The 21,463-nt window shown below is 40.4% G+C and overlaps 1 protein-coding gene across 11 annotated transcripts in view; it reads left to right on the top strand.

Moving 5' to 3' along the window:
• Positions 1–7,563: 7,563 nt before the first annotated feature.
• DDHD1 (DDHD domain containing 1) overlaps positions 7,564–21,463 on the top strand; it is a 108,247-nt gene continuing 94,347 nt past the window's right edge. For 7 of the 11 annotated variants that reach the window (XM_045451002.1, XM_045450994.1, XM_045451000.1 and 4 more), the window contains exon 1: positions 7,625–8,580. In XM_045451002.1, coding sequence (XP_045306958.1) covers positions 7,752–8,580 — 829 coding nt within the window. In that variant the 5' untranslated portion in view covers positions 7,625–7,751. Of the gene's footprint in view, positions 8,581–21,463 lie in introns of all 11 variants that reach the window. The other 4 variants (XM_045451001.1, XM_045450996.1, XM_045451003.1 and 1 more) reach the window with 4 other exon arrangements.

Below are 21,463 nucleotides of genomic sequence, written 5' to 3'. Positions count from 1 at the left end.
CATACAAATGTATACTCATCATATAAAGTTCAAAAATATAGAACTTAAGATCTAACTTCATTTCTTCACCACCTTCCAGGACTAGCTATGTGGGTAATTTGGAGCTTATTCCTTCAGATTTTTACTGATGATTTATGTGTATATGGGTGAATATATATGTATACATATGCATATATGTATATTGTACATGTATAGTGTAGATTTGTGTTTTTAATGTAAAAATAAAATCAAACCACAGATCCCTTTTCTGTGACTTGCTGTTTTCACTTAAGAGTATGATTTGGCGGGGCGCCTGGGTGGTGCAGTCGGTTAAGTGTCCGACTTCAGCCAGGTCACGATCTCGCGGTCCGTCAGTTCAAGCCCCGCGTCGGGCTCTGGGATGATGGCTCAGAGCCTGGAGCCTGTTTCTGATTCTGTGTCTCCCTCTGTCTCTCTGTTCATGCTCTGTCTCTCTCTGTCCCAAAAATAAATAAACGTTGAAAAAAAAAAAAAAAAGAATATGATTTGGCAATCTTTCTCTACCAGTACATTCTTTTTAACTGCTTTTTGCACAGTGCCCCATAGTCTGAGATATACAATAGTTCATTTTGCCATTCTTCCCAATGTCAAGGTGTTTCCTATTATGGGTTGGATTTTGTTTTGATTGTTGTTTTGTTTTCAAAACAGATATGATCCACTTTGAATTATATTTCCTAGTATTATGTCTCTGTCAGAAAGGATTTAGTAAAGATACTCTCTCTCTCATTGCCCCTCAGAAATGTTTTGCAGAAAATCTGTGACTTACCTGTGAAATTTCAGGAAGATGTATACATAGTAAAGTTTTACAATAATATATCACCTAATAATTAACACCTAAAATTCTAAAGATGAAAATAAGGAATTCCCTTTGCTGAATAATGCTTTATTTCCTTTTTACAGACAAAGAATATTAATATCCAAATATTTCATCTTATTGAGATTATGGATCACATAACGATCTCTAGGAAAGTGTAGAGCTGAACTGTGGTCCATCTTTATTTTGCAAATATAAGGGACTTAACCCAGTATGTTTTATTTCCTGATTTTTTTAAATTTTTCTAACCTCGCTTTTCCCTTCTCCTATTTTCTCACTTATATTCATTGTTTTTAATGTATTTCTAGAAATCGACTCAAATTCTTTTTGAATAGGTGAGAGGATGAACAGATGATTGGATGGATCAACAGACAGAAATTGTTGAATGAGCCAAAAGGCAACTTTTCCTGAGCTACCTCTGTCAAACATTATTTTTCCTTATTTGTATAATGTTTATTTTTGCAATGAATTACTGCCTTTACTACAGTAAACATACCACGGAATCTCCTTTATACCATATCCTTTTCTGAATTTGGAATGTTGAATTCCTGCATCTATATTTATGGTCTTTACATTTACTATTTTCACTTAAATATATAAAAGCTCTTTGGTAAAAATTAATCTAGTCATTTTTCACATGCTTGACAAAGTTGTTTAAGCACTTGTGCTTGCATATAAGCATTTACTGTTTATAGTGGATCAACTAGTATCCCCCCAAAATTCTTGTTCAGAATGTAGCTCAGAACCTCAGAGTGTAGCCATTCTTGGAAAAATAGTCTTAGCAGATGTAATTCGTTAAGATGAGGTCATACTGGGTTAGAGTGGGCCCTAATCCAATGACCGGTGTCCTTTAAGAAAAGGAAGGACTGACATACAGACACACAAGGAAGATTATGTGATGACAGAGGCAGAGATTAGAGAAATGCAACTAAAGGCGAGCAACCATCAGAAGCTAGGAGAGAAGCATGGGACAGTTCCTCCCTCACAGCCTCCAGAAGGAACCAACTTTGACAACATTCAAAACTGTGAAAGGATGAATTTCTGTTGTTTTAAGCCACAAGGTTTGTAGAAATTTACTTATGGCAGCTCTAGGACACCAATACACTGTCCCTCTATATCTTCATTAAGATTACCTCCAAAGAACCAAGAGCATCTCAAGAGGTTTATAGTTTCTAACCTGAAAGTAAGGTAATATGAGTGATCAGGGCTTATCATTTCTAACTTGAGAAGTATAATAATATGAATAATCAGATAAAGGACTGTGAGCTCTCATTGATGATTAGTAATTAGTTTGACTCTGAAGTTCTAAACTGAAGAAGTAAAGAAGTGAATTATAAACGTGAGACCATTGTTACTCATTTCTTATATTTAAAATACAGGTTACTTAATCTTAAAGAAGATTAAATTTCTGAAGAACTTTGCTTTCCTACCATCCTATTTTAATTTGTAAATGATATTACCCTAATGTCTTAAAAGTATGGTTCAAAAAGCAATGGGAAAGCTGTGAAAGGGGTCTGTGGGCTTGTAAGTCTACAATCATATATTGATTGACACTTGAAATGCTGACTTATGATGTAAGGATAAAGACATTGTCTTAAGCAGCAGTTACAACACTGAATTGATTCTGCCACTCAGTCCTTTAAAAACTCAGCAAATTACTCAGAGTTGCACTAGTGGAAATCCCTACTGAAACATAGCTTCTTTTTTCTCTCCTTTCTCACTTATCATATGAGAATCAGAATAAACTACAAATATACAAGATACTATATCTAAGTCTTAATAAAACTTATGATTACCAATTACTTATTGTTAAAGGTAATTGATATGAATTATATACTATATGTACATACTATGTATGAATTATGTACCATATACTTTGTGAATAAATAAATATTTACTTTCAGTTTACCTCTGGGATAAGATAGGAAAAATTCCTGGAGCACAAAAGTCATCAAATGCATCCACAGTGGATGCATAATGCAGACCTCACAATAGCCTATGGTCATAGTCTAGCTCACTTTTCTATAATGAAAGGGCAGGGATATAGCCAAATCTTCTTTTCAGATGTAAACAAGCTAAGGATTTTGTGGTTGCCTCCATTAAGAATGCATCAATATTGTATTGATCTGCAATCTGTTTCATTTGAATATATACCTTCAATGCCATTGGCCTTTATTTCCAGAAGGAATATAAAAAAAATTGGGGGGCACCTAGGTGGTGCAGTTGATTGAGCACCCCACTTCAGCTCAGGTCATGATCATGCAGTTCCTGAGTTCAAGCCTCACACTGGGCTTGCTGCTGTCAGTGCAGAGCCCTCTTTGGATCCTCTCTCCCCCTCTCTCTGCCCCTGCCCTACTTGCACTCTCTCTCTCTCTCTCTCTCTCTCTCTCTCTCTCAAAAATAAATAAACATTAAAAAAAAATTTATGGGGTTTTGGTAGGAACAATTTTGTGGTCAGACCTCTTCCAAATCTTTAAGTAAATGCATTTGATAATTCTACATTTTAAGTGTGACTTCAATTAACACAAAACAAACCATCAGCAAAATAGCAGTAGACAATAAATATTTGTTGAATGAATAAATAGAAGGATGAATGACTTTATTCATTATGTTTTCGTATGTTATTTCTGCTCACATAGCTACATTTTTATTGTAATTTGGCTTCCTCTATTGATCTGTCTTTAGGGAAAGAATGACTCCTGCGGTCATTCTGCATTACAACTATATTCCTTATAGAAGCTAAAAAGTTGGCATTCTGGGTTTATTTAAAGATACCTCTAGACTGGGAATGCTTCACTGTAGGGCCTAGCTAGTACCTGGAACTTAGCAAATAACTAATATATATTCAATGAATGTTCCCTGCTTTAGTCTAGTTTATCATTCCATTTAACCTGTGCACCCAAAAAAGACACCCTCTGTCATGGTCTGAATGTTTGTGCACCCTCCTAAATTCACATGTTGAAATCCTAATCCCCAAGGTGATGGGGTTAGGAGGTGGGCCCTTATAAAAGAAGCCTCGCAGAGCTCCCTCGTTCCTTCTGATACATGGAGACCCAATGAAAAGATGACTGTCTATGAGCCATGAAGATCTCACCACACACATCTGCCGGCACCATGATCTTGAACTTCCCAGCCTCCAGAACTGTGAGAAATAAATGTTTATTGTTGATAAGCTATGCAGTTTATGGTATTTTGTTAAAGTAGCATGAAAACACTAGGACATTCAAACTGGATAAATAGTAATCCTACAAAAATAAAAAGTACAATAAAAATTGTAATGTAGTGGATGGCTTATCAAAGCGGAGATAGAGCAAATAGGGGTATGGCTATATAGCCACCCTCTTTCTTCATTCAAAATTTTCCATCACATACTTTGGACAAAGTCATTTCAAATATGGGTGTGGGTTATTGGCTCAGTATAAACCGCATGGCATAAGGCTACTCCTGATATTTTTATACAGGTGAAAATGGATTAAAATGAGCAACAGGGAAACCTTAGAGAAGAAAAGGGAAAGGGGGTATAAAATTGCACCATGTAACTTTCGAGAGATAAGGAGGGGAAGATGGTTGTTGTTGCTAGATAGCCCCAGTCATATATATCTAATGGGGAAGAGAGATATGCAGATGAATTACTTCAGTCTTTAATAGTACAAACCACCTGCCTTTGCCTCTTTTTTCTCTCCCACGCCCACAGGAACTCCCCCAGGCTTGGTTCCACCTCCACCTGGTTATTGCAGCAGCCTAGATACACAAATACCAGAAGTCTGAATCAATCAAACTTATTTGGCTTACCCGTAGGAGGCTTGATCTTGGGTAATGACTAAAATATAATATAATGCTTTACACACATACCATGAATGTTCAGATACTGCTGTGTCAACTGCATACAATTATAATGTAGAGTAGTGATAAGGAGCCACCTGACACCTATGCCAACAAGTTCGGACTGCACAGAGGAAACCTTCCCCCCCTTATCAGGATATTATGATCTAAAAAGATACTCAAAAGAGCAAAAGTAGGAGAGTAGTAGCAGGAAGGATGATTTTTTTTAAGCAGAAAAGGAAGCTGAGAAGAGCAACTTCATGGCCTTTGCCTTGACATGGCTAAGGAATAACAAGCAAATAAGCACATACAGTTGCACGAAATTAGAAATTATATTTTCACGTATCTTTTACTCACTGTCAGCCTGGGGCCAGCCACACGGGTCTGTCCTTCTAGTTCGGCTCACTTCCAAGAGGCAGAAGCAATCTCAACTCCCCAAAATACTGAGTGACATCTCCCTTCACCAAAGTCTAAACCAAAATAGTGAAATCAGAAAACAATGTGGGATTCCCTTCTCCTGTCAACTGGATTGTGGGGTTTGTTTGGTTTTTTTTTTTTTTTTTTCATCATCTTTGAGGATCAAGAGCCTCTTAAGGCTACCTAAAAGAGTATGGCCTTACACAGTGGACCAGAAGAGGATAACTCCCAGATTAGCGGACAGGAGTCCCCAAGATGGTGAAAACATTAGGGGGACAAGTGAAATTCAAGATTGTGAAAACCACTACCCACGGTTTACTATCAAGATTGCCTATGCCAGAGAACTAAAGAGAAATGGTGGAAATCTTGATATGATCGCAACATTTAAACAACAGAAATATGCATTTATTTTTAATTTTTTTTCAACGTTTATTTATTTTTGGGACAGAGAGAGACAGAGCATGAACGGGGGAGGGGCAGAGAGAGAGGGAGACACAGCATCGGAAACAGGCTCCAGGCTCTGAGCCATCAGCCCAGAGCCTGACGCGGGGCTCGAACTCACGGACCGCGAGATCGTGACCTGGCTGAAGTCGGACGCTTAACTGACTGCGCCACCCAGGCGCCCCTAGAAATATGCATTTAATACGAGGTAGGGAGTAATCTTTTTTTTATAAAGGATGATATTCATTAATAGGAATTGTATGGTCCTAATGAGTTAACATTTGGCTAAAATAATCAGAAGTCATACGGGTAGGCTATGCTCCATCAAGAAACCTAAAGAAATAGACATATTTTAAACGTTATATCTCTTATTTTGAATCCACTTCATGGTACTTATCACACCCTACGCTAATGTATCTGTTTATTTGCCTATATCCCCCACTAGACTATAAGGTCCTTAAAGAAGGAACTGAGTGTCTCCCATTCTCTTTTTTATTGACACCCAGAACAAAAGTGACTATCAAAGCACTGTAGAATAAATACTTTCATGGGAAGTAAGCAGAGCAAAGCTCATAACTAAACTTCATATTCTGCATGTTGTCATAGAAAGACTGGAGAAGAAACTGAAAAGCAAGCATTCAGAAAGCAGTATAAATGGAGATGAGGGTTCTGATCTTAGATGTTTGAGTCAGGGCTGCAGTGTTCAGTCGGACAGGTTGTTCACTACATAAAATTATCATTTGGGCAAGGGCACAAATTGGAGCAAAACAAACCATACTCTGCTTTCCAAGATATGAATTGCAACACTGTTTTGTATTTTACATTGCACACAGGAAGCAATGTCCTTTCAAATTCATCTAACACCGTACAAGCTAGAGACCATCCTGCTTTAAATTATGACTTAATCTAACAGGTTAGATCACAAGGCAAGAAAAACTGCCCCAGGAATCTGATTCCTCCACCAAAGGAGTAAAAGAAACAGTGAAGATTGTCTGGTCATGAATTGAGAACACTGAGGTTGGAGATTGTTTTTCTCTGGATTCTCAACATAGGGTGATGTGCTCATAAAATTACTTTTTTGTAGTATAAAATAACTACATAGGGGAGCTTCAGCATTCGATCTGATCCCAGAAAGTAAGCTGCAGAATCAGAGATGCGTAAAGAACATGAAGAAACTGTTGGATCATAGAATTCCATTGCTGGAAGACATTTTAGAGATCATCTGGTTCAATAATCACTTCATTTTACAGATGAGGAAACCAAAAAGATCAAGGAGATGAAGTGACTTGCCTGTGGTTAGTTAGTAAAACTAAGTCTAGAACCTAATGTTTTCTGGCTTTCAAAATAATAATCTATCACAATCGGTTGCACTTGCCATCATTATAATGAACGTTGATTATGCACCCACTGTGTGGGAGAGGTTGAGACATATGGACTTGGTCTCCACCGATGGCCTAACAGTGAGGTTGAGAAAACAGGAAACAAGTATCGAAAAATAAACAATAATATGAGGTGGCTTCTGAAGAGAGGTTTAGACTCTGGTTTCGGAGTGCCATTGGTGACGTCAACATTAGAGATCTCACGTATGCGGTGGGGTGCCTTCGTGTGGGCCTACAGCTCTGGAGGAACCAGAGCTAGGTGACTGAGAAAGTCCAAATGAGGACCTAAGATCACAAAAGCAGTGTCAGGAGAACCCAACTTCCAGGGGCCCTCACGTGTACCTTAAGCCCTTGGGCTCATGACCCAGATTGCCAGGATGAGTGGGATAAAGCTTCTCCTCATCTGGGCTCTGAACCTCAGAAAGGCGGGGGCCGAGGCAGGTGTGCAGGGAGAAGAAAGGGGAGGCGTAAGAGAATTGAGAAACCCTAAGAGTTGCAGGTGCCCTGGGCTGACCCACTAACGCAGGCCAGAGGGGAAAGCCACGAGGCTAACGCCAGGCGCGGGCAGACGAGATGCTTCCGGTGCGGCGCGCGCGGCCCTAGGGGCGGGGCCGGCGCTAAGCACCGCCCACGTCGGGCTGCGCGACAATGGGGCGGGCCTTGGAACGTGCCTGCGGCTGCCGCTGGCCTCGGAGGGGTGGAGCCACCGCTGCTGCTGCTGCCGCTCCCGCCGCAGCCCCGGTTGGGATTTGAAAGATTAAAAACTACCGGTGGAGAGGGCGACGGTGTTGAATGTGTGGCGGAAGCGCTGGGGGCCGCGGCTCGGCGCGGGGCCGGGCAGCCGGCGGCGTCTCCACACCATGAATTACCCGGGCCGCGGGTCTCCGCGGAGCCCTGAGCATAACGGCCGGGGCGGCGGCAACGCTGCCTGGGAGCTGGGCTCAGATGCGGAGCCGGCGTTCGGCGGCGGCGTGTGCTGCTTCGACCACCTGCCCGGTGGGGACCCGGGCGACGGCGAGGTGCCCCTGGCCCTGCTGCGCGGAGAGCCCGGGCTGCACTTGGCGCCGGGCGCGGAGGACCACAACCACCACCTGACGCTCGACTCCTGTCTCAGTGATGAGACCTACGACTTCAGCTCCGCGGAGTCCGGTTCTTCGCTACGCTACTACAGCGAAGGCGAGAGTGGCGGCGGCGGCAGTTCCTCGTCGCTGCACCCGCCGCCCCAGCCGCCGCTGGTCCCGTCGAGCGCTGGGGGCAGCGGGGCGGCGGGAGGAGGGCTCGGGGAGAGGAAGCGCACCCGGCCTGGCGGCGCGGCCGCCCGGCATCGCTACGAGGTAGTGACCGAGCTTGGCCCGGAGGAGGTTCGCTGGTTCTACAAGGAGGACAAGAAGACCTGGAAGCCCTTCATCGGCTATGACTCGCTCCGCATCGAGCTCGCTTTCCGAACGCTGCTGCAGGCCACGGGTGGCCTGCCCCGGGCCGGGGACCCGGACGGCGACCCTGTGTGCGGCCCAGCCTCCAGCTCGGGGGAGGACGACGATGAGGACCGCGTCTGCGGCTTCTGCCCGCGCGGCGCGGGGCACGAGCCCGAGATGGAGGAGCTGGTGAACATCGAGCGGGTGTGTGTGCGGGGCGGCCTGTACGAGGTGGATGTGACCCAAGGAGAGTGCTACCCGGTGTACTGGAACCGTGAGTAGCCGGCCGGGGGAGGGAGCGGGACGGGCTGCTGCTGCGGGGGCCGAGGAGCACCCGGGTGGGTTCGGGATTGACCGCCGCGGAGAGGGAGGCGTTTGAGGCCTGGCGTTTGGTAGGAGCAGGATGGAGATTAGACCCGCAGCGCCGGCAGGTGAAGGGTGAATGACCAGATGGCAAAATACAAGCCGCGTGGGGTCAGTAGGAGAAGATACCGCCAGGGTAGCGCCTCCTGGGTGAGCTGGGTGCTGCTGCCATCCCTTGGAGGTGATCCAGGAACGGATGCCCAGCCCGAAGGTTTAATTTCGTGATCCTACCTGAGCTTTGTCCACCTGGGGATCTGATTCAGTCTTATTTACTCTGAACTGCCTATGATTTAAAGAGCAGCCTGTCCTCTGAAGTGGGAATGCTTGAGGTGATCTGCACGAGAATCAACAGTTAAGTTATGGGCTCGGGGAAAAAAAAAAAAAAAAAAAACAACAGTACAGCGGGAAAGGAAAGGAGATAGGTGGTTTCCACCGGGTGCGTTCGGGAGAAATGAAAAGCAGTGCTGGCAAATGGGTCCGCTCACTCTCTGTGGAATACTCGTTTTTGTCTCTTAGGTTCTTGTTTACGTATTCTCAATTTGCCTCCTAACCTTGAAAAGTGGCAAGGCCTATGCCTTGGTTTCCTCATTTATAAAATAGGGATACTCGTATCTACGTCGTGGAGTAAATGAAATAATGTACCTAACTGGCCGGAAACTGTGCTTGGCACACGTGTGATATGTTAACAATGGGTTCTTCTTCAATTAGATAACAACACAAATAAGTTTGTAATTAAATTAGATTAAAAGCAAATGTTACATATGTAACATATGTATATTCTACTCTAATGAAACTTTTGGCCACCAATAATTTGTAATATATGGTTTTAGTTTTATGGGCCTAGTGCCTTAACTCAGATGTCTTCATTGACTGTTACTAGCCTTAGGTCTTCCATGTATTTTATAATATTCTATTTTGTATTAATATATATTGGTGACTTAGCTTCCTTTCTGTATTTTAAGCAATTTATGGGCAGAGTTCACCTTTATCTTCATACTCTCATTGAGCCTAGTGCAGTAGATATTTAATAAATAGGTATTGAATTGCATGGGTGATTCTGATAATGTTAAAACATTCATATGTTAAGCTAAGATAGCAACTTAACATTCATATGTTAAGCTAAGATAGCAACTACAGTATGTATCAAGTCACCAAATAAAATAAGCATGGCAGAAAATTAAATTTCTCACTGACATTGAAGGCATTTGTTAACATTTTCACAAGGCCAGATTCATATGGGATTTGTCACATCACTCCCTTTAATTACAAGCTCACTAAGGATGGGGTATGCTTATGTTCACTCATTCATTTATTCGTTCATTCAGCTCTTTACTTCTTGCCAAGTATTTGTGTGTGCACAATACAGTAGTCTTGTGAAGGCATGGGAAAGGTGGAAGAAAGGACAGTCCTTACTCTTCAGGAGTTTTCCACTTCGTCTTTTCAAATGTCCTAGACATCACTATAGATTTTTTTCCTTTGAATATAGAAGAACAGGACTTAGTGGAGCCAAAAAGTTGGGTAAAACTTTGCAGGGCATCCTTGGAGAGGAGTCTGGAGACCAAAGAATGAATGAATCCTACCCTTAAATTGACTAAAGTATGTTCACCTAGAATGTTGTGTACTCTTTTGGTTTATGATAAAATTGTTAATGTTTGCATAGTGCTTTACTGTTTATAAAGTGATTTTTCACATTCTTTCATAGTGATATCATTCTCTTTATGAAGAGACAGCCTCAGTGAAATTAATGAACTTGTCCAGGGTTACTCAGCTAGAAGTGATGAAGCATTTTAAAGTCTAGTGTGGTGTCCAAAGAGCATCTGACCCACCCACCACCCAAGGGTAACAGTATCAGGAAAGCTTCCCAGATAATGTAAAACTGAGTTCTAAAGGGTGAATTGAAGCAAAAAAAATTGGGGAGATGCAAGGAAAGGCTTTTCAGCCAGACGGGGTAACATATGCAGGGACAGAGAAGCATGAAATTACATGGCATTTGGAGGAAATTAGGGCTGCACCTACAGCAGCCAAGACACATAGGGTAGGCTTGGGATTTGACCATAACAGAGACAGAGTTGTTTGGTCAAGGGCAGGTGGAAATTGTGAAGGGAGGACCTGCCTTTGAATGGTATATCTGGGAGAGTAACTAGGAAAGGAACAAGATAGATATGCAATGCTAAAGACTTTGAACTTTATCCTGTGAGTATTAAGAAACGAAACAATTGAAAGTTCTCTATTACTTAGGTGATTAATTCAAAGGTTAAATTGAAGAGTTGGGAAATATCATTACAATGGTCTTGTCATAAATCAAGAGAAAATCAGTGAGGGCTTACAGAAGTTAATCTGAAAGGAAATGTGGACTTCGTCTTCTCACATTTTCTTTTCAAAAGCAGATAGCCAACAGGCCAGTTATAAGTTATAAATTAATTTGTGTTAGCTAGCGTGACAGCAACACCTATTTTGACTCCATTTTAGCATTTTCTAAATACTTTTCTGTGATATACAGTCCGGTGGGTGTCCCAGGCCTTCCTTATGAGCTACAATGGAAATACAGTAGTGCTTTTTGTCCATGTTTTACCACTCCCCACAAAATCCCCACTCCCATGTCACTTTGCTCCAATTGGTTCTTCAGGTCTCTGTATTATGTAAATTCTCATGTTTCTCTTGGTGGGGGGATAGGGGTCAGTCCCAGTATGGTCTCTTCAGCTTTTGCAGCTTTTGACTTTCTTCTCATTTTACTTTTTTAACCTTTCTGGAAACTTTCTGAATGGTGGCAATGAAAGTTTAAAAAAAAAAAAACAAAAACAACTCCTGGGGCACTTGTGTGGCTCAGTTGGTTAAGCGTCCGACTTCGACTCAGGTCATGGTCTCACAGTTCCTGAGTTCAGGCTGTACTTCAGGTTCTCTGCTGTCAGTGCAGAGCCTGCTTCAGATCCTCTCCCCCTTCCCTCTAACACTCTCTCTTTCTCTCCCTCAAAATTAAATAAACATTAAAAAAATTGAAATTTAAAAAAACTTCCAAAAATTCCTACAAAGTGGTAGTAGGATTCCAGTGCTGATTTAGGCTTTTTGTGACCTAATTGAGCCCACTACACCTGGGTGTCAAGGCCAGTAAGTTAGTTATGCTCAGTCTAAAAGAAATGTGTCATTTATATTTGTTCTTCCTTTTGAACTCTTACTAGCAGATAAAATTTGAACCAATTTTGGGTACATGAATCAGAAGGGAAATAGAATTTGTCTTCTGTAGACAGGAAGCCAATCTTATTATATATGAAAAAAGTGTTGTAGGAAGTTTGTTTTCATTTTATTGTCTGTTTAGATATTTTTCTTACTGCCTGTAGACATTTTAGATAAAAAATTGATTATTGCTGAGTAATGGCTAAGTGAACTCCCTTGTTCCCCTTCTTCTTCCTAAACTACTTGTAGCTATTTCATAGGCTTGTTTTGAGAATTATTGTATATAACATGCCTGGAACAATGGTTGGCACAAAGTACTAAGTTTAACCCTAACTATGTGGATCTCAGAAAACAATAATCCTTATTTGTAGAAACTCACATGAAAGTTAATAAGGTTGACCAGTGCCAAATTGTCAAGTACCCAAGGTTTGTTGTTATTGGCCTTTATGTCATCACAGGTGAAAGAGTGTTTGTAAAGAATTAGCAAGAAAGTGGCCCAAGCATTTAGTAATAGTGGTGGAAAGGCATATGGAACATTATGGAGATACTTAATGAGTTTAGAATAGTTTCAAAGCAATTCTTATGGCAGTGATGTGTGCATTATGCACAAGGGAGTATGTAATTTCCATTTATTGACTAAAGTTATTTATTTGACCAAATATTTATATGAATGTGTAGTTTCTTCCCCCTCCCCCACTTTCTGGTATACTTGAGGTCTACTTGCATTATTATAATTCTAAACCACTTTCTTTTTTTTTTTTTTTTTAATTTTTTTTTTTTTCAACGTTTTTATTTATTTTTGGGACAGAGAGAGACAGAGCATGAACGGGGGAGGGGCAGAGAGAGAGGGAGACACAGAATCGGAAACAGGCTCCAGGCTCTGAGCCATCAGCCCAGAGCCCGACGCGGGGCTTGAACTCACGGACCGCGAGATCGTGACCTGGCTGAAGTCGGACGCTTAACCGACTGCGCCACCCAGGCGCCCCTCTAAACCACTTTCAAACATTTTAGAAATTAACCAGTCTTCATGATATATTGAGGAAAAAATAATACTCCCACCAAAATGAGATAGAAAAATAAGGGCTCTTTCTGAAAGTACCCAAATTAAATGGTGTTTATTAATTCGGCATGACTGTAACCGTCTCACAGGGCATCATGGGAAAGTAATGGAGTCCAACCTGGTAGAAGGCACTCTTTCTTGATCAGTTTCTGCCTCCAGTAAAGCAAACTATAGGGAGTAGAGACCAGATATTGTCATGCCTGATTCTGAAAAAGTGTTGAGTCTTTTCTTTTTAACTGCATTGTCTCCCAGTAGCCCAGACTGGAAAGCAGCCTTGGGCTGTATTGGAACCCTGGCTGCTCAGGTTTGGAGAATCCTGGCAGAAGTTTTCTGAGAACCCTGTTTTAGATCAAGCCTGCTTTAGACTGCATTTTTCAGTGACCTCCTGAAAGAGTACAAAGATAAGAATGACACTGAGACATCTGTATGGAGGGCAAGACTTAGTACAACCTGGCCAAGGTATTCAGGACCTTTGTTTTCCTTTACATGGTACCATTACTTTAAAACTGATCTAGTATCAGTTATTGATCCACCTTATTTGTATATGGCACAAATGTAATAATGCATGTTGTACACATGCTTTATATAAATGTTCAGAGTCATTGGTATGTCTTTCTTTACTCCATATGTCACTCCCCCCCCTTTTTTTCCCTCCTTTACAAGTTTTTCATAAAAGAACTTTTGTACTGCTCCTTCTTCCAAATCTTATATCCTGGGTCTTTTATCTCCACATCACACCCTATAGTTTCTGCTTTGCTAAGATCTTTGATGCTTTGATGTCTGGAACTTTAGGGGTGATCCTTTTCTGATCGGGGGTGGGGGAGCTGGATGTGCTAGTCATAGAATCCTCATAAAATTAGGGACACTGGGTGAAGAGAGTAGGGAGATAGAAGGGAGAGGGAAATGGGAAATGCACTCACAGGAAGCCTAAGATGATTATTGGGGCAAAAGAGGTGGTGAGGTAGACAGTTCTAGAATCCCTGATTGTTGGGGAATCTAATCTACGTCCTTTATCTTTTATGAGTGTAATAACATTTAACCTGTACGTGTTATCAAGAGAAACTTCATCACTGATAAAGGGTATAAATACTAGTCTCTCTCTCTCTCCCCCTCTCTCTCTCTTCTTCTTTTTTTTTTTTTTTTTTTTTTTTTTTTTTGCCAGGGCACATCTCTAAAAGCTAAGTTAAAAGTGGAACAAGAAAAAACTTCATTTTGTAGAGCCAGTTTATATAACTTACAATTCTACTCTTTTGTGTCCACTTTGGTAAAGGGAAATTATACTCACAAAAGATGTTGAATCACTGACAAATGAGTGGATTAATGGAATGAAGGCAAAATGTAGATACTTTTTGGTACTCCCAGATTAGGGGACAGGAGTCCCCAAGATGGTGAAAACTTTAGGGGACAAGTGAAATTCAAGATTGTGAAAACCACTACCCACGGTTTACTATCAAGATTGCCTATGCCAGAGAACTAAAGAAAAATGGTGGAAATCTTGATATGATCATATAAAAATAATTCTATTTTATGTACTGCTTTCTAATTTTATCAGTTGCCATACAAGAATAAACTATATACTCATTAATATTTATTCTAATGTCTTATTACATTAAGCTATATCTAGATAATCTTTATAATCATTGTATGTTTAAATCTGTCAAATGACTTTTGAGGCCAGGCCAGCCTTTGGAAATTACATTGTTATTGGTACTTCTGTACCCCAGGACTTCAGGTATCTGGAAATCTTAGACAAATATAAATTCCATCTGAATGGAGATCTTTTCCAAATAGTTGAGAGTTAAGAGTTTATTTGCTAAAGTATAATTTTAACTATATGAATGGGAATCTCTCTCTAATATTACTAATTCACTTTTTGGCCACTTCTCAGTGAACCATCATTTTGAAAACTGATGTAGGATAGCACTTGAGACACATGATATGGGACAAAGAACTAGATTAACTGTGCCAAACATACATCTTCTATATCATATGCTATGGAAGGTGCTGTTCAGTAACTTTAGGTGATGCACAGGGAGCAGAATTGGAATTACTTCTAAGCCTTCATATTACTCTTTATTGCAAATGATCAACTTTCAGTTAGTATTTTATTGACTGCATCCATTATTTTCTTCTCATTCTATAGAATTGCTTCTAGATAGGCTTCTAGATAGGGTATCTCCTGTCCTCCTATTTCATCCATCTAGACCGTCTCTAAGGCTCTGGTATGTTTTAACATTAAGTACCCCCAAGTTTGTTTATGCTTTAGAGAACAAAGTCTTGGGGCTCCTGGGTGGCTCAGTCATCTAAACAGCCCCTACTCTTGATTTCAGTTCTGGTCATGATCTCACAGTGGCAAGATCTCCACACATGGAGACTGCTTAAGAGTCTTTCTGCCCCTCCCCCGCATGCACCCTCATGTGTGCACTCTCTCTCTCCCTCTCAAAAAAAAAAAAAGAAGAAAAAATCTTGCTATGAATCAAAAGACAGTCATTGAAAAGAGAGAGTCCTTCTTAAATATAGAGAACAAACAGAGGGTTACTGAAGGGGTTGTGGGAGGGGGGAAGGGCTAAATGGATAAGGGGCATTAAGAAATCTACTCCTGAAATCATTGTTGTGCTATATGCTAACTAACTGGGATGTAAATTGAAAAAATAAATTAAAAAAATCAGAAAGAAAAGAGAGTCTACTAGGAAGAGATTGTTGAGGACCACTCAAACTGAAGAAAGCACAATATGGCTGTTGAAGCACTTTTAATGGCACTCACTCTACCATGCTGGCTGTCCTGCTGAAATGAACCTTTAGTATATGGTTAGCACTAAATGAGGCAGGTGTGTATGTCTGTAAGGTTTATGAACAGATGCTTGCCTTTGCTTGACATTTTCATTGTATTGCTAACCACTCTTACTCTTTTTATATGAGGTTAGCACTACTACCCATGGTTCTGTTCTTTGTCTTTCACTAGAAAAAATTGGGACCTTATACTTTAGAATATCTTTTTTGGATATAGTATATTTTTATTTTTAACCTGTTTGCTATTTTGCCTGTCATTTTGTATAAACTACATCACGCATTACACTTTTTTTGGTGGGTGAGAAGGGTGTTACTGTACTTCACATATAACAAATGTTCCTAATCCTGGAATACTGGATTGAATTGTTTGGAATTCTGATTGCCCGACAGGATTCTGTCTTTCATGGACAGACCTAGAACCCATCAAAATGTAGGGTAGGTCACACATTAAGGGTGGATCTGGTTTACAACCTTTGTTTTCAAAATAGCTTTTACCCTACCTCAGCTCATCAGTTTTATCTCTGCCACTTCCATTTCAATTCTTACTAGTTTTTCTAGAGAGGCAGCATTGTATCTTGTTCATGAATGTAAATGACCACTGGAGTCACCTGTCTGGGTCAGAATCCCAGCTCTGCCATATACTGTCTGTCTGTGGGCAACTTAAATTCTCTGTGCCCCAGTTCCTTCTGTAAAATGTGGATAATAGGACCTACCTCCTAGGATTATTGTAGTAAATGTGTTAAAATATTCAAAGATCTTGAAACATCTCATGATAGATAGTAAGTTCTATATAACAGTTCGTGTTATTACTTCTCCATTTTCCTGCCTCTTCTGTCCTTTCAAATTTACAACCCACTTGACATTCTTGGCTTTCAGCTCTCCTATTTCAATTTGTAGTCTCTTTCCTGACATAACCTTTTCTTTGGCCTTGACTCTTGGTAATCGACTCTTAATTCGGCACAGTCCTAGAACCCCTTGTGAACTGTCGCTTGCTCCTATGAGAAACCCTGATGGATTTTTGCCTAGTCTTTCAGGCCCCAGAAAGAGCTGTGCTGCTGTCTTGAGCTTTCCTGGTTTGTGCATCAGAGGTGTGCACGGTTCTCTTACAAATCTACTGACTGTGGGAAAGGAGGAATTCCTTCACATGAAAGTATTCTAAGTTTTTGAGCATCTACTTTTTTTGGTATGCGGATCCTGTCACCAGCTGTGGGAGGTACTGACTTCACCCCCAAAGCCCATTTAGAACATCTCCACCAGCTACCAGGATTTTTAATACAATAGAGAAGTTGACGGCTTTCTAAAAGACTGCTCAGTTTTCAGTTGAGGCAGAGCCAGTAGTGTTCTTGGTCTTTTGCCATGCTGGCAAGAAAGAAGTGGCCCATAATTCCTTTTACAGTGGAGACTTCAATATGAAAATTTTGAAGGAATCAATTCCTCTTAATTGACCTGCAGTTGAACCAGTAGTGGTAGGAATGGCAGCTAGGTTCTGGCACCAAGAGCAAGATCTAGCTTCAAATATGAATCTACCTTTAGTCCAGGGATTTGAAGGAGCCATCTCTCACCAGCACTGGCAATAAAAGCTGAGTAGGCTCAGAAAACAGATCTTTGTTGCCAGTTTCCCTCAGTTTGAATCCTTGATTTATCATAGCCATATGACTTGAGGCAAGTTATAATCTCTCCATGGCCCAGTTTCTCCTGTGTAAATGGGATAATAATTCCTGCTTCGTGAGGTGGTTATAAAGATTCTGTTAAAATTCACATATGTAGAGTACTTAGCATAGTACCTGGTTCAATAAGTGTTAGCTATTATATTTAAGCCATGCTGATATATTGGCTATTAAACAAGAAACCTAGCTTCTGGAAATTAAAAAGTGTGTGGTTGACCTATTTTATTTGGGAAAAAGAAGAGTGGGAATATATGGCTCAACCAAAATTATTTCAGCCTTAAATGTGATGACCATATACACCCTTAACACATATGTACACACATAGCCCCTCCCCCTTCCCCCTCCCTCACCCTTTTCTGTAGATAGATCTCTGGGTTCATTTTAAACCTCCTTAATCTTACCCACCACCACCATTCTCCCTCCAGAGTTCTGGGAATCACAATGAAGTACCACATTACAGGGACCTTAAGTCCTCTTGTAGACTCTGACGTTGAATAAAATTAAGACCTTTCAGTGTGGTGAGGACGGTGAAATACACTTCAGCCTTTCAATCACCTTTACTGGGTTCCCTTGCCTGTGGAATGGCATCCAGTCTTAGGCCAGTACTTTGCAGTACTTTCATCGAGCCTAACAGTCACTGGGAAGATTCTTAAAAATGTAGATTTTTAGGGGCGCCTAGGTGGCTCAGTCAGTTGAGCGTCTGAATTCAGCTCAGGTCAGGGTCTCTCAGTTTGTGAGTTTGAGCCTCACATTGGGCTCTGTGCTGACAGCTCAGAGCCTGCTTCAGATACTCTGTCCCTGTCTCTCTCTGCTCCTCACCTGCTCACGTTCTCTCTCTCAAAAAAATAATTTTTTTAAAAATGTAGATTTTTAGATCTCATCCTTGGAGATTAGAGTCAAGAGATCTGTGAATCTTTCTGTTTAATATATACCTCAAGTAATTCTGATTGCAGGGGGTTTATAGACCTCACATTGATAACTTTGTCAGTTCATTAATTCCTCCAGTCTAAATGGCTCTCAAATGCCTCATCTTAGGTTTTCTTCATTTTCAATCTGAGAATAACCAGTTCAGCCACTCCAAGGCTGTATTTTAGGTGGTTCACGAGGAACCAGCCTTTGACCCACAAATTGGTATCTTTAGTTCATCTTTGTTTTTCTTTTACCTATTTCTGCTCTGCCTTTCCAGTTTAAAACTTCCATATTTCTATTGATTTTCTGGAAACTCATTCTGTCAATTATTGAGGAGGAAGAAGTCCTCAACTATAATTGTGGATTTATTCTTTTAGTTCTGTTGATTTTGGTTTCTTATATTTTGAAGCTCTATTATTAGATACATACACATTGAGGATTGTTGTATCCTTTTGATGAAATAAAGCCTTGATCATTTTGAAATGTCCCCCTTTATCTCTTGTTTATTTCTTATATTGGTGTCCACTTTGAAACTAATTTAGACACTCAACTTTCTTTTGATTTAGTATTTGTATAATATGCCTTATTCTTTTACTTTTTTTTTGTTTAACGTTTATTTATTTTTGAGAGAGAGAGAGAGAGCGCAAATCAGGGAAGGGCAGAGAGCGACGAAGGCACAGAATCTGAAGCAGGCTCCAGGCTCTGAGCTGTCAGCACAGAGCCTGATGCGGGGCTCGAACTCATGAGCTGTGAGATCATGCCCTGAACCGAAGTCAGACGTTCAACCGATTGAGCCACCCAGGTGCCCCCTTATTCTTTTACTTTTAAACCTGCATGTGTTTTAGACGTCTTAGATATTGCTTTTTAAACTCTGTTCTGACAAATGCTGACTTTTATTTGGTGTTTTAGGCCATTTTTATTTAATATGATTAATGCTACATTTGAGTTTAAATTGACCATCTTGCTAGTGTTTTTCTATTCGTACCATTATTCTTTGTTCCTTTTTTCCTTTTCCTGCCTTCTTTTGCATTATTTGTTATTCTCTTTTAGGGATACCTTTTTCATATTTTTCCTGGTTGGTGTTCTGTGATATTTTTGGATTATAATTACACATGTATTAGATCATTTGGTATTGTCCCACAGCTCTTGGATGCTCTATTCTGTTTTTTGTCTACCACTTGTGTGTGTGTTTGTTTCAGTTTGGATAACTTCTGTTGACTTCAAGTTCACTGATTCTTTCCTCAGCTGTGTTGAGTCTACTGATGAACCCATCAAAAGTATTCTTTATCTCTCTTCCTGTGTTTTTAATTTCTACCAGTTTTTTATTCTTTCTAGTAGTTTCCATCTCTGTGCTGATATCCATCTGATTATACATGTTGCCCACCTTTTCCACCAGAGCCTTTAGCATATTAATCACAGTTATTTTAAAGTCTCTAATAATTCCAACATCTGGGACATCTCTGATCTAATTCTGTTGTTTTATCTATTGATGGTATGTTTTCTTTCTTGCTTTTTTGTATGTCTCAACTTTTTATTGAAAGCTGGACATCTTGTATAGGACAGTAGTGTAATTAGCCTAGAAATAGTTACACCTTATCTTTTGCTCGGCCTTTAGTATGAGAGATTGATCAATCTGGTTGAGAGTTAAGCTGGGTTTGGGTTTTGTCACTATAGCTGTTATCATCAATGCACCACAGGCTTCAAAGTCCCCTGGCATTAACTTCTATTTAGGGTGAGGGCTGGTTTGCCACAGAGTTTTTCTCCATGCTGTTTTCCTCCCCCAGCAGTAGATTAAATGCTTGCTATATTGGTGATGATGGTAGGAGAGTGGAGAAGGGGCATTCTTTGTTCTGATTCAGCCTCATTCTTAGGCACAGTATCTGAATCTTGAGAATGGGTCCTTCTTAGTGATTCTGCCTCTACCCCAGCTATAGGAAACCTCATGGTCAAGACCCAGGACAGTGCCCTGCCCCTACACCAAGGGTTTTTTTCTAGTGCCTTTTTCCAGCTGCTCTGGGTCTTCATCTGTGCCCTAAAAGCAACAGTGTTTTCTGCCCTTCTAACAATCACTTACGTCATTTGTTCCATAGGTGAGATAGGAAAGACCCAGGCAAAGCTTCATATTTTTCCAATAGCTGCTGCCGTTCCCTCCTCCAGGCCTGCACCATGCACCTTTTTCAGGTTTCTCATCCTTGTCCCAGTCATTCTTAGGAGCTTTTTGTAAAGTTTTTGAAGAAGAATGTGCAAGGGGATGCAGTTACTCTGTGTCTGAGGCCCCAGGGATCCTATGCTCTCACTGTAGCCCACTTTACCATTAGCAATTTGTTAAAAAAAATTTTAGCTGGAATCTTTTTACTCACTTTTATGACATCTGGTATCTACCCCTAACAAGCAAGTACTCATAACTAGTTTCTTCCTGTCTTAGATATTGTATTAGTTAGTTGCCCTGTGACCTCGGGTCTCTGAAAAATTTGAGAAAAATTACAGTTTTAGAAATTAAATGTATGTCTTTCGTTTGAAGGGTAAGAACAATGCTCTTCTAGCTTTCTACATTCTAAGCAAAGACTGAGATTCAGTTATACTCTTGTGTTTTTATTTTTGTAGTGGTTACTCTAGGATTTTCAGAGTGCATCTTTAACTTGTCACAGTCTGACTTCAGAAATTATTTTGTCACTTCATGTAGAGTGAAAGAACCTTATTAGTGTACTTCCATTTACCCTCACAACCATTTTGGCTGTTGTTACACATTTTACTCCTACATATGTTATAAACCCCAAAATCGTTTTTGCTTTAAGAGGTCAATTTTTAAGAGATTTATTTAAATGAAAAAAAAAGTCTTATATTTACCAGATATTTGTCATTTCTATTGTTCTTCATTCCTTTATGGAAATTCTGCTTGAAGACCTTCCTTTACCTTTTCTCTTAGTGCATATTTGCTGATGAGAAATTTTCTTGGCTTTTCTCTTTAAAACTCTTTATTTCTTCCTCATTTTTGACAGGTATTTTTGCTGGATATAAAATCCTAGGTTAACATTTTTCCCCCTTCAGAACTTAAACATGTCACTTCATTGTCTTTCATTTGTATATTTTCTCTTTTTGTCAGTTTATTTTGAGAGATAGAGCAAGCATAAGCGGGGGTTGGGGGGAGGAGGAGCAGAGAGAAAGGAAGAATCCCAAGCAGGCTCCAGCTATCAGCG

The sequence above is a fragment of the Leopardus geoffroyi genome, chromosome B3, assembly GCF_018350155.1.
Source record: "Leopardus geoffroyi isolate Oge1 chromosome B3, O.geoffroyi_Oge1_pat1.0, whole genome shotgun sequence".
NCBI lineage: Eukaryota > Metazoa > Chordata > Mammalia > Carnivora > Felidae > Leopardus > Leopardus geoffroyi.
This window is presented reverse-complemented; position numbering and strand designations above follow the sequence as displayed.